General features: G+C 36.7%; 1 protein-coding gene across 4 annotated transcripts in view; it reads right to left on the reverse strand.

Moving 5' to 3' along the window:
• Positions 1 to 14624, reverse strand: part of STAU2 (staufen double-stranded RNA binding protein 2) — a 177454-nt gene that overhangs the window by 91037 nt on the left and 71793 nt on the right. For all 4 annotated transcript variants that reach the window (XM_040588431.1, XM_040588434.1, XM_040588433.1 and 1 more), the window contains 3 exons: positions 12669 to 12806; positions 9317 to 9448; positions 5193 to 5253 (listed from right to left, as the gene is read on the reverse strand). In XM_040588431.1, coding sequence (XP_040444365.1) covers positions 5193 to 5253; positions 9317 to 9448; positions 12669 to 12806 — 331 coding nt within the window. The remainder of the gene's footprint in view (positions 1 to 5192; positions 5254 to 9316; positions 9449 to 12668; positions 12807 to 14624) is intronic.

A 14624-nucleotide genomic window follows, 5' to 3' on the forward strand; every position in this document is an offset into this window, starting at 1 on the left:
CCCAAACCTGGAAAGAAACGTCTAAATGAAGTATTTGAATGTAACCATACAGTTAGGGCTTACAATAACACCATATATTTTCACATTTTTTATATTTTTTATATTCTTAATCTCTTATTGTTTAAGTAGATTTAAAAAATACTGAAATACATGTTATTTATGGAAAAATGTTCAGATTTCCTCATCACCCATTTAAGAAACTCTTCAGAATATCTACTTGCTTTTTTCTCATTGCTTTTTTCCTTTGACTGAGAACAATTGCATGAGATCAAGTATCTTTGTTCCTTAGGAGATCATCTGCTCCTGCTGCTCATTTACCATCTGAAATCATAATCATCTGTTGGTGACAATCTAATAATCTTCACAGTAACTAATTGTGATGTCACAAACAAATGATTATGATTTCAGGTGGTGAACAAACAGCAGGAGCAGATGTACTCTGAAGAACAAAGACTGCAAAGTCATGAACGAATCCCTAGTAATAAAATGTTAGGCAAGAAAAACAAAGAGCCTGTCCTTTACAGAGAGGTAGGATTGCTCCGAAAGTTTGGGTTTTTTACTATTAGTTTTTTAATACTTTACTTTGTGACTCCCAAAATTGCTTGAAATAGATGAAGGAAAATTATATTCTTGAAAATGGAGGGTGGGGAACATATAGAAACAGTTAAGGTAATTTTTTCCTTGTTAAAAATATAATCTATAAAAACACTGTCACTTTTTCCTTTTATTTTTATATATTTTTGTTCTTCATAACTCATCTACAGCTTCTCCTAGAACACATACTGTATGATGTTTATGATTACCCCATCCAGAAATATAAAACCAGAACATGTTCCCAAGAAAATGCACTTTGCAGTAGGATTATTTATTTGTTTCATGTTTTGTTTTTGTTGCTAACTACTTAAGTCAAATCCAGAGAAATAAATGAGCATTCTGTTAACAGTAAACATCTCCTATATGGGCTACAAATGCTTGTGGTCTGCGTACAGTATCTCAGTCTTTTCAAGAAGTATCAGGAAAAAAACACTCAACGTGTGAAAAATGCCTAAGATATCCCAAAGCAAGAATCCAACAGCTTCTTGTTTCACCTTTAAGACTGTGAAATGAAGAGGAAAGGTAAAGAAATAAACCTGCGGGAAGAAGCTTTGCCAGTGCAAATGTAACATGATAGAGAGGAACAGGAGAAGTTAATTTTCAAGTATATTTAACAGGGAACACTAAAAATGCATTAAGTGAGCATGTAGGAGGATAGGGACTGCAGGATATTTCTCAGCAAAAGCAAACTACATAGTAGGGGTACAAAGAAATCTGTTCTTCAACTGTACTAACAAATGTAACTGTTACGATTTTTGTTTTTGTTGTACTGAAGTATACAACTTCACTTTACTATTCCAGTTTTATTTCACACAGTTTCAGATTGAAATACAGTGCATTATGCACACAACAAAAGAGTACCTGCCTGCAAGAAGAAACTGATGCACAACATGCTGTCCTAGCAGGACACAATTGTTTTCCTGGAATAAAATTACTGGAAATCTGAGTAAGAGCTGCCAAATGGTAGATGTAGCAATCTCAGAGCATCAGATTTTCAAGACCACTGAAAGTTAGGTATTAGGATAACAAAAAATGCAAACTGTACATTTATCTTATAAGCAAGGATACAGAAAGGAGGAAGTTGCTCCATTTGCCCTCTTTAAAAAACTTCCTACAGTAACGATAACACTGCAAGAGTAGACTCACCTACCAACAACTTGTTCTTAAACATAAACTAGCATATTCATACCTGAAAGGATGTGACATTTTTTATCTCAAACAGTGGAACTTGCTTGGAACTGCCTTGAAAAACCCCTGCACTTCACAAGTGCACGAGAAGTTATGCATGCAAGTGATTTCTTTTATTTAAAAGAAGACACTTCAAATTTCCTCTGTCCTCCTTAACTGCAAAGCTCTGAAGTTATCTTGGACTCTGGGGCTTAGAAGAAGATCAATGGGTGTGCACAGGTAAAACTCTTCTTACTGATACTAGTTCTTCAGGATTTTTCATGCATTCCCTGTGTAGATAACTAACACATAATATTCTACCAGAAGCAGAGCAGGCAAAGTGCTCATAGGTAAACATATACTGGCAGACCATCCCCCTACTAAATATTAGCACAGTATTCCAACAAATAATCATATCTATGGAAAACTGGTGAGAAATATCATGTGATACTGTGTAGATGTCCTCCAAATGTGGCAATCTCCTAATCTCAGTCACATCCTAAAACCCAGGCCTGTTCATAGAACTATTCAGTAGGAAGGTATTAACTGAACTTACTGGTTACCTAAATAACACACAAAAACATTCTGCACATTTCCTACACAGGAATCTGTGGTTCCTTCCTATACATTACAAACAAATGGTGTGATATTTATATGTTGAAAGATCCGCAGTATGGAAACTACTACAGTGGCTTTCTATATAAAAAGATACTTTAATAGAGTGCCAATCAGTACAGCAGAGTCATAACTCTATCAGAAAGGCCATTTTAGTTTAGAAATAGCAACAGAGGTTTCAATCAGAAATGCAAAAAGACCTGTCAGCAATTCATTCAGCCAGAGGTGATACCACATTAACACATTTAGAGAAGCAAAATGCATTTCTAGGTCTTCCATGCATCCTGGGTGAGACTGTAAGGTGAAGAAAGACTGGTCTGTCCTCTACACAACTGCAACATATTCATTCTCCTCTTATGCCTTTATCACAGTTAAAGTCTAAGTTTTAAAGAAAATATCCTAGAAGAGAAAGGCCCTCTATGAGGTGAAGAGTTAAAAAATCAGTAAAAAAATACATGCCTGTTGATAACATTTTGGGTTCAAACCTTTCCTATTTTGCAAAAGGATAGCACAGTCCCTCTGCAGTGAAAAATTACACACTCTAATCAACTGATTATTACAAATGTGGCCTCTAGACTGGAACCCTTGAAAAGTGAGTTAGGGGATTAAGCACAGTGGTCTCTGAACAGCACTATCAGAAATAAATACTCTGTGTTTATTGACATGATAGCTACATCTCCTTTGACATACAATTTACTTGGAGATCAGAAGAATGGAAATGAAGGCATCTAGAAGTGTCTTTTGTGCTTAGAAAAGCATCCCAGAATGAAAACTTCTTTCTGTATTGTTGCCTGTGGTGGCTGCAAAAAGGTCTGTGAGCAGGTCAATCTGTGAAAAATAAGTTTTCTGGTCAGCACAGGTTTAAAATACAATTTTTGTTGATTTTGTCTCCTGTTGAGTGAGTTTGTCTTTGGTTCTCTTTCTAGATTTGGATTTACTTGTATAACTGCTGAAGTTTTCTTGCCAGATGAAGCCTGAGAAAGCTATTTTTTTTCTTGTTGGTGTAGTAGATGGTTGCGATGTTATCTACAAATATCTTTGCTACAAGACACTGCAAGGATAGGAGAGAAAAGCTAGAGGTCTTATTCTGCTGTCCCAAAGTCCAATACATTAACATTTGAAGATGTTAACATCTGAAAACTTTTCACAGGCCATGCCCTTAGGTATTTTGACAATGCAAACAGAAATCTTCTAGAAGTATTGATGGGGATTGATGATAGGGCTGGAAGGAAGCAATTGGTAAGTGTTAAATCCTTCCTTTCAGGGAACACAATGGCATGTGCAGAATCCAAGATCACTTTAAATACTAGCCACCTTTTGTATAAACTGAAGCACAAATTATTCACCAGGTCTAGTGACTGGGAAGACCACAGATATGCTGGAACACTACTCAACCCCCTTAAAACCTGCTTTCAGGACCATGTCCTTCAGACACACATGGGCAAGAAACAGAAGGCAGCTCATGTGTGTGTCTGTCTTTAGTACAATCCCTGGTTGAGGGAGATAATGTATGGAACCCTTAAGAAGTTCAAAACTCAACATGGTTCTACAGAGGATTCCAGGGCTCACAGAAAAAGTAAAGGAAGTACTATTTATATTATCTTTACCACTCTAAACAGCAAAAATCTAGTTATAAAGGCACAAAGGTCTGTCCTGTTCATTACCTGTTGCAGTGAAACTGAAGTCAGTCTTCACCAACGAGGTCTCTCAGGCCTTTGTGTCTATAGACATGGCTCAAGGAAGAGAGAAGCTACCAGCGGTGGAACCTGAACAGAGTCAGGGACGTCTTGAGAAATGTGCAACACACACAGGTCCATTGGACCGAATGGGATGAAAATTAGCATGCTGAGTCAACTGGCTTAAGTAATCTTCAAAAACCCATGGAAATCAGGACAGGTCTCCAATGCCTGGAGAAAGGCATCATCATCATCATAAAAAAAGGCAGGCTGGTCAGCCTCACCTTAAGCTCTGAGAAAATCATGCAGTAAGTCCTCTTAAAGCCATTTGTGAGTGCACAAAGGAGAAAAAAAAAACACTGGGAACAATCAGCATGAATTTACCAAGGATATAAACCAGCCTCAACAATTCAACTGCCTTTTATGATAAAATGACTGCATTTATGAATGAAGGGAGAGTAGTGGATGTAATTTACTTTGGCTTTAGCAAATATTTTGACATCATGTCAAGGCTTCCTGACAGCATCCTTGTATCCAAGCTGTGATGTTACAGTCTAGGTAGATGAATTACTAGATGATGAAAATCTGTTTGGATAATCAGGCTTAGAGGACAGTGGTATGCTTTGGGGAACCTAAGAGTAGCCTTCCAATACCTAAGAAGAGGTTGCCAAAAAGATGGAGCCAGGCACATTACTGAGGTATGTAGCAGAAGAACAGGAGTTGATACTTATAAACTTCTGACTGGTACGAAAGGAAAAAAAATCAATGTGAAGATAATTAAGCATTGGAACAGGCTGCCCAGAGAGAAGCTATGGAATCTCTGTCCTTGGAGAACTGGAAAAAAGACATACGCAAACTTGTCTGAAGTCTATACCGACCTTGTTTTGAGCAGGCAGTTTAGACAACCTTCTAAAATCCCTTACAACCTGAAGGATTCAATGATTCAGTGAGTAAATAAAAATCTCCTTGTTCCTGCACTCATTCAATACTTACACTCACACGCAGGACACTCAAGAGTTAATTCATCTAATTGCCAAAAAACCCTTAAAATATTTACAAAAACCATTTTAATTGTCTCAAATAATCCAAATCCTACAGAGACAAAGAAGAATAAATATAAATTTAGAAAGCTATACTTACTGTTACTTGTTGGCTCAGGAAACCCAACATTCTGGCCGTTCCAACTCTTGTTTTCTCCAAGCTGAAACAGGTAGAAAAAGGCAGATAAGTAAAGAGCAAACTACTCTTAAACAGAACATTCATGTTTATAAATTTAGTTGAAAGACTCTGAAAAGGATGACTTGGGATTGCCACATCTGCTCACAAAACTTTGCTAATACATCTTAATTTTTGTCTAAAATAGGTTATTTGAGGAATGTACCCTTCATAAATAAACATTAACAACTATTGCCTAACACTGAAATATAAATGTTCCCCCAAAGATTAGGCTCAACTCATACCAAATCAGACTTAAAATCAAATGTTTCAAGCAGCACTGAAACATGGACAGACAACAGGGAAATTACATTCTAAAACAAGAAGATCCTAGTAGCTGCCTATGAAAGAATGCATAAACACTACAAAGTACTTTGGGTGTAATGTTAAAATATTTACTTGCTAGGAATCCATTTAGTTACTGAAGGGGAAGCAAGAAAAGATTGCAATTTTCCACTATTTTACTATAATTACTTTACTACTATATTTTACTGCTATTTTGAGGAAGCTAATTGTCTTCAAAATAATTTTACGTTTAACACCAGGTATTACTCTGACACAGAAAAGAGGAGCAATTAACACAGAAGTTCAAAATTAGGCCAGTCCTGAAGGCTACACAGCAAATAACATGGTAGTTTTCTAGATTTATGTGTAGATTTGGATAAACAAGTCCAAGCTTCCTCATGAACTAGGAGCTATTGACAACCAGCTCTACGAATGTGAAAGAAATGATACTTTTTAGATTTCACTGGGATTTTCTATACAAACAGAAAACTTCAAAGCAAAGCAGTCTATATGCCATGACATAAGTCATATCCATTCGCTCTGGAAGATGGGGCTGACTGGAAAGCAGAAGAGTCACAGAGGAGGATCAGCCGGCTGAAACCTGCCTTTGCATGTCAGAGGCTGTACGAACACCGGTTAGATTACTATCATGTTGTAATGCAGACTATGAGATGATACGTTTTCCTTGGGAAAGAGGAGGAAAGAGCACTCTATGCTAAGCAGCTCTTCCAGTGATTGTTTCCCTGCCTTTCCTCACCATGTACATCCCAATGTGCTTACAGCCTAGGCAACATGCAATCAAAATGGGAGACACTTAGTGGAAACAGAGGATAGGTATTAGACCTGACTCTAAAACTGGTCACCTACCTCCATGCACTTTAATTTCACACAACTCCTTTTATTCATACTGTGAAGTAGATAATATGTATACTGGAAAACATGGAAGTTCTTCAAATTAATAAGCAATATGAAATTTACAATAGGTCTGCGTTTACTGCTGTCTGTAACAGTGTGGTTTTGTCATGAATCCATGCTGTGCATCCATAACATGATAGGAAAACCAGCATGAGTATGCTGTTACAATATGAGAAGAACACTTCCAACTCTCTTCATTCCTCTCTTTTTACTGTTTAACTTGATCATGATGGGGAATTTAACAAGAATTTATCCATCAGTAAGTTATCCTTAATGCTGCTGTCTCACAGGAATGCGATCTACTCTGGTTTTCCTCTCTCTAAGACAATAAAAGTGGCAACAAGAAATGAAAAGATGGAAACATGAAAAAATGAAGACATGCAACTCTCCGTTCTCATCCACAAAGCTAAAATTCTGATAGCTGCAAAAAGTCTCCCAGGACACTTTCAAATTGCTCTCCTCAGGGCTCTGCACAACCATTACTGATTTCTTCCAGGACTCAGATTACCTCAGAAAAGAGCAGAGCCTTTACTTTTTTACATTACCTGGATTACCTGTTTACCTGTGCTGCCATCAGCACCATGCATGGCTCTTGTAACACTCTTAGGTCTTCATTAAAACAATGAATACAGTCACATTTTATGCAGTGGAGTTAAGGAAAAAGCTCCCTTTTTTTTAAGGGAGGAGGAAGGGGATGAAAGGACTCGGGGCAGGGGAGGGGGGGTGCAGGGGAAAGAGAAGTTGCCTTTTTTGAAAGCATAAAAACCAATATAAATGAAAATTGTCCATTTTGACGCCAACATGATACATCAACTAATCTACACTGGGCCCCATCTTGGATACAAAGAGAGAAACAAGTATCTTCTAATGGTACATCTTTATTGTGCAATTTATACGGAAGGAATTTTGCAATGCTCAAATTGGTAGAGATCTGAGGGCTATTTCCCCTCTTCTCCGGCACAGTTTAATTTGAGAATTAAAATGCTTTTATCTACACAAATTAACTTGTGTATCTGCAAATATGTTCAGTCTGTTATATACAGAAGATAAAGCCAGATGTTCTAGATATTTTATGTCCTTAACCCCAACAAAGCTATAAAAATTTGCTCTATGATCTTGAATACTGCCACTACATCAAATTTGAGTAGTTCACATTTTTTGGATACTATCACGTTGGCTCATTATGTTCAGAATAACATTAGGCCACTGTATGCTACTCTATCAATTCCAAGATATCTACGTCTGCAAGTACATAATTAAACTGTTTTTTTTAAAGACAATGCACTTGCAAGCAATAGTTTAATAAACACGGGGAAACAAAGCAGCAGTGCCCCTTTTTAGGCACTCAGTTTTTTTAAGGATTTCAATGTAACCACAAGTTTCCACTGTGTAAAGCTCTCCAAAGCAGCTATGTTGTGGGCTGAATTTTTTCAGGCTTTATCTCTGAAAATTACTAAGTAATAATAGTTCAGCCAATTTGAAATCCAAGAATGAAAACCTATGTTTTCCTATTAGAAAAAAAAAAAAAAGTTGACTCTTCTGTTTTGCTTTGTTTTTCAAAAAGTCTGATGGCCAAATCAGCAATGAAGAAAAAGTTGAAACTGGTAGAAAGTATCTTGTGCAGCAGAAAAGTCTCAGCATTCTGATGAAAATTAATTCTCACTTGACTGTCATAAGCCTTTTTTAAAATGGCTAGACTCTCTAGTGTGTTCTTACAAGGAACACCATCTAGCTTTCCAGTACTCTGTTTAGAGTATTGCACACTTGTACACGACTAAAATATATAGTGAAGAACATAGTGAAGGTGAGTGTGAACATACACTGTGATCTGTGAGTATACACAGATCTGGCTGCTCCTTTCAAGGGAGAGGGAAACAGACGGAGGTGGAGCCAAGTAACCAGTATGGCATTTATCTTTTCCTGGTAAGAGCACAGAAAGTATAGAACAGTGTATCTTCACATATATGTAAATAATTTTACTTTTCAAAGAAAAAGAAAGGGTGTTTCAGAAGATAGATATATACCATATTCAGATTTTTCATGTGGTCCCTAGAAAAGCCCAGCAGAACATTCTGTTGACCTGAGCTAGCTCATGCAGGGACAGCAAACATTTAAACCATGATCAAAATATATACATGCAGTGGCTCTGCATATGACAGAAGCTGTTCACAGTCCACACCCCTTAGCCAAATACCTTACCAAGTATCTTTTCAGGATACAAAAGGCAAAACCTTAACACCCAATTTTAGATACAAACCCTCCCATCAATAAACTCAAGACAAGAGAGGAGTGCTAAGTTGCACATCACTAACATGGAAATACATACCTGGAACATATATGAATTAAAAATGTAATTCCTTCTCCATAAAAAAAAAAAAAGAAGACACATTTTCCTTCTCTGCCATCAAACCTGAAAAGGCCATTATTTTTCTGGAATGCTTCTAGTGCATATGCAGCAGGAATACAAACACTGACTACTGTGGCTACTTCATTTATGAAAATTACTAATTATCATTCCTCTCAGTACTCGCACGGATGCCCAAAATGGAATAAAAGCAAGAGCCACGTTCATCCTGATTTGCGAGTAGAAATAGGTGCACACATCACAGGTACACTTTTGCACAAACACTACCCTATGGAACTACATTTCTGTTCTTAATTACTCTTACAGGAGGAGAGGCTGCACTAACTACTAGGTGTAGCTAAACAAAGGCTGATCTCTGGCAAGCAATTCCCTAAAAGAGGGGTGTGTGCAAGTTTAAGCTCCTGTTCTTACTAAATGATTAGCTGATAATGCTAAAAATCTAGACAAGTGTAAAATGTGGGCATCGTTAACGATTGGTTCTCACCTTTTCTGGCTGGTCCTGAAGAGGAGTAGAGGCTTTGTAACCCAGCTGTAGCAACATAGCTTCTGCTGCATTTCTTTTAGCTATTTTCTTGTTTGGGCCTGTTCCAGTAGTAATCTCATTGCCTACTTTTACCTTAAAAAGAAAACATTGATCATAAAAACAATAAATGCAAGACACCCTAACATCACCATGTAAGAACCTCGCTGACCTACAAACAGCTGTCAGCTCTTTTGATGAAGACGCAATCTTGAAAAAGTAAGAATAGTGTAAAAGGGGACTACAATACTGCTTCACACAGAAGATCTTGTTTAGATATTTCAGAATGTTCCCAAACTGGTACCAAAGAGACCCATTTTTCTGTATTTCTGTGCACACACATTGTCTTTCTCTTCCACCAGCCTGTGTGTCAACTCCGCTCTCCCTGCTGAACATCTCCCTCACTCTTTCTTAGTGCAGGAAGCGCTACAGGATCCATACCTCCACTTTCTTGTAGGATTGTTGCCTGCAGCAGCTCCCCAGCATCACTGGGATAGTATCCAGACCAACTGAGAGAAAAACAATGACCTGGATATTTAAATGACAGTGGTTCCTAAGGGAAGATGAAAACAGTATTTGTATTCCGCCCACTTTGTTGTGCTGCAAGGAAGACGGCGGCTAAGGCTGCTTTCTTCTTCCACACACCTGACAAGCTTTTATTAAAGTAGTCTTTGGAAAGAAGGCTCCTCATTGGACCTGTGGTCTGTACTGCACAAAGGGTTTCCAACAAACAAGATGCCTTTCATAAACCCAGGAGAAATTAGAACCTCAAAACAAAGACAAATTATAGACAATGGATAGCCACAAGAGTGAGGCTCTAACTCATGCCCTGACTTTGATATCATTCTCAAACTCCTGAAGCTGTATGTGTCTGGTTTGTGATATTAGCACTGTCACTGCCATCCTTATGCAACATTCACAGCTCTTTGAAAAGTGTATTTCATTCTGTCCCTTAAGCCATTTGCCAAATTTTCTCTTAAAATAGTTTATCATTTTGAAAGCGTGTTAAAAAAAGCACACTAATACAGAATAAAAACAGTAAAATAGCCAAGATCATCTGAACAGAAGAAACCTTAGAGGTCAAGGACCTGAAACAGTCTGGAAGGAGCTTTAAAGAAGTTGTAGAAAGAGGCATACAAAATACATATAAAAATAAATAATTAATATTATTTAGTAATTTATATTATTAAATTATTATTCGCTTTCCTCAAATCATCATATATGTATTTTCATAAAAGTTCTAATTTTTCTTTATCTGAATGCCTATTACTTCTAAATACAACAAAGAGAATGTAAATAAATAATAATGATCATTAATATTCCCTCAAAGTATATATATCTAATTAAGCAAAAAGATTTGGCTACCTGAACCAGAAATATTAATAATCTTGAAATAGAAACCTTACTTTCTATGCGGTTCTGTAATCACAATTAGAAAATAGCCAATCTGTTACAAGTTTATATGCAATAAAATTGAGAGACCTTAATGGGACAAGTCAAAATGATAATTTATAACATAGCTCACAATCAATCAATGCGTTGCTATTTCTCAGACCTGTAAAACTGGTTTAGCTATTATTATAACCTCTATCAAGGATTAAAGGTCTGACTACAAAGAGAAAGAGCTTTCTGAAATTAACTTTGGGAACAGAACAGCAACTAATGTCATCAGAGGTTTTCTTCTGTTTATCTAGTGGTCAGGACAAGTAATTGGATCCATTTCATCACATCTAAACTTGCTCTTTGTGTGACAGATAAAAATGAACATATTATCTCTGGATATTTTACTTCCACATTCAATTAAATTAAATGAAAACATTGTTTAAGTAGTTTATACAAAGGCTTTTTATTCTGATAAGGTTTTTTGCATGTCATAATGAATCCACTGGGACTTCCTGAAGGCGGGAGAAACAGCAGCATGAGTTTAGTATGAAAAAAGGGGAAAAATGGAGCTACGCTGTTTAAAAGTATTCATAATAAAGCAACTGTTCTCTGGAATTTATTTGACTTTCACAAGTCTTCTTAGATAAGGGAATCTTCTACATATTCACTACTTTTAAGATTCTCTTTTTTATTCAAACCAAAGATTTTGCCATTATTGAGACTACTCCACTAGAAAACCAAATTCCCAGCCCATCTTTCCAATGGTGGACTGCATTACACAGTCCTCTTCCGATGCCTCACACAACCATCTCTTAACAGTCCCAGGGGGCTCTGAGCATGGGAAAATGGACTGTCTGTGATAAGACCATTCTTTTTCAAATACTTTCAGGTAGCATAAAAAGTTGGAAATCCAAGTTTATATTCATAAATCAGATTCTGCAACAAAAGGAACCCAGTATCTTCTTTTACTTCAGAGAGAAAAATACTAAATCATCAGGAAAGACCACTGAGGTCCAAGGAAATTAAGATTGCTAGCCTGTCTTGATAGACATGAAGGAGGGACTTAAAGTTTTAAGTGAAAACGTAATTAATTTTCTGGAGAAGGAGGTGCTGGAACGTCATAAACTCTGCTTGTGATCAGAAGTGGCATTTTGGTGTGGTTTGTAGACAAGTCAAAACACGTTGAGGTATGCCTGTTCTGAATTGTTCCAGCACAAAATTGCCCCTGAGTGAAAACACAAGAATTCTTTCCTGTTCCTAATCTTTCTCAACCTGCCGTTGTGCTATCTAACAAAATATCATGATTATATCAAATCTTCGTATATGTTCTTAATTTAAAAATTAAAGAAACATTAATGATCTACTGTTTCTGTATTAGGTCCAGAGCCCTTAACTGGACAGGCTAGAACATGTGATGGAAGGCTTTTTTTGTGGTATTTCAGACATGAACAAAGCCACAAAGAAGCTGAAAATCTGAAAAAACTACAACACTATTTTGTAAACCAAAATTCTTGGTAATATGGAGATATTAATATCCATACTTCAGAATACTTGTTTGTATTGCAATCTTCTGATCAACAATAGCAAAAAAATATTTTTTTTTTTAAAGAGATGAGTAAATAAATCATGAACTGTCAGGGATAAAGACAGAAAACATCAGGTGAAATAAAAATAAGAAGAGTATAAAAAATGCAAAACCACTACAAGAAAAGCACCTAGAAGGCACGTAACCTAATTGCCGTTTGTTTCACCAAGAGAAAGAAGAAAGTTCAAACAGGCTTTCTGATGCAGTGTTTCATACTCTTTTTGTACACCTGACTGTAAAGCAAAAAGCTAAACACAGGAGGATCCACTTCATATTATGCCACCGTTTTGCCTGAGTTTTAACATAACATAGCACGGGTATTATCTCTAACATGATAGCAGATGATACCTGCATAACAAACTCTCGACGGCGAGGCATTCCTCTCTCTGAAAGAAGAACATACTCTGGCTCCTTCTCCTTTTTGGCCTGCTGGATCTGAGCCAGACGACTGATGGGATTCATTCCTTGACCGTATTCTGGTCCAGTCTAAAACAGGTTTAAAAGAAAGAACCATTATTTCAGCATATTTCCATACAACTATTATACTGCTTCAATAAATCATTTACTAGGGTTACCTCTTCTTTAATACTCCCTTTGAGAGAATGAGAAGTAATTTTTTTCCTGTCTTCTGACAATGAGACAGAAGATAAGAATCTTCAAATGCAAAACTGTGGCAAGAAATATACACCTATTGTCTGCCACTGTTGCAGGTAGTGTGCGTACCTAGCATCTGTAAGTTACTAATACCCTCATGTATCTATGGAGGTCCTATGTGGATGTATGAAAACTAGCAGATTCATCAGCCAATTATATCTTAGTGCCCTATTTTTATGACCCTTCCCCCTAACCCCTTAAAATAGGTTGTTACAATGCTGGAATATGCAGTACACTAAGAAGAGGTGGGATTTACACGGGGACAACCAAGGTCTGCCATATTACAAGGAAGCTGCCTCTCAGCCTTCCTGCCTTCCTTCTCAGCACTCCTACCTTCTGTCCTACAATGCAATTAAAGGTGTACAAGGCTTACTCTGTTTGTGTGTCATAGGAATTCACCCTCAAAATACTTTCATGTAGTGAAGCTAGAGAAGACTGTCTCCAATGGCTAGAAATGTTGCATATTGTGAGCCACCCACAAAGTATTTCAAATGCTTAACAGACAATAACCCAAACAATAACATGTCAAAATATATGGTTGGTGGGGGAATTGATCTGATGGGGGGAAAACAAAAGGCCTGAGAGACTGGTCTGTCCAAGATTACAGGCAGGTGAAAAACAACAGTTCTTAAAAACCTAGTTCTGAAATCCTTTTAGTATGTTATTACTCACATGGCAAATGCTTTCTCAAAGCAAATAGCTATGAAAATATTTGTTTGTAGATCTTAGGGAGAAGAAATTAATACCCCAAAAAATTATCTGAATTCATATTTAACTGATTTATATACCATAACACAAAGAATGAACTTGCAAATGTAAACAGCATTTAAATGTAGAATTGTTTTTATGTTATTGAGCTATTTCCTTTTCATGAACTCATATGCAGGATAAAAGAAGATCAGCACTCATGCTTGTTTGAACTTCTCAAATAAGAGCAAACAAGTGGTCCAGAAGCTAAAGAGATGATCAGCAGCTGAAGGCAAAGACCAGAGAGGGATATTTTATTAAGAAAGCTGTGCAATGAATTCTACTTAGTGTAACTGCTCAAGTTGTTAGAGAAGATATAAGTGGAAGAATTAAGACAAAGTCATGGACAAAGGCAGCTGTGTGGGCAAGAAGCCAGGCAGAGATAAAAGGCAGAACAGGCTAAATAAAGTGCAGGCCATAAGAAATAGCCTCATAAATACATATACAAATAAAAATAAGTTATTGTCACTTTTTTTGATACTCAAAACGTGCAGATTAAATTGAAAGAAATGGGCACACTGAAAGAATTTCAGCAGCTTAGTTATTCAAAAAATAAAAACCTTCTATATATTAATGTCTCTAACATGGCCAACTTTGGATAATTCTATCTAAGATTGTAATGGTAAGTTGTATTTGGTAATGGAAGAGATTTTTACATTATTATACCCTTAGCATCTTTCTTGTGAAAAACTTTCCAAAATGAGCCAATAGCCTTTCAGCTCTTGCCGCTTTAAAGCTGCATTAATGCTAATAGTTTACCATTAAATACTTTTTTATGCCCATTTTATCTTAGAAGTTTTTGAGAATTAGATCCCCGGAATTTCAGTAGGAGATGGGTATCTAATTAATCTCAGGTTTTTTTGAAAAATGACTCATTCTGTTTTGAAGGGAAATTAAAAGAAG

This window comes from Falco naumanni, chromosome 3, assembly GCF_017639655.2.
Source record: "Falco naumanni isolate bFalNau1 chromosome 3, bFalNau1.pat, whole genome shotgun sequence".
Taxonomy (NCBI): Eukaryota; Metazoa; Chordata; class Aves; order Falconiformes; family Falconidae; genus Falco; species Falco naumanni.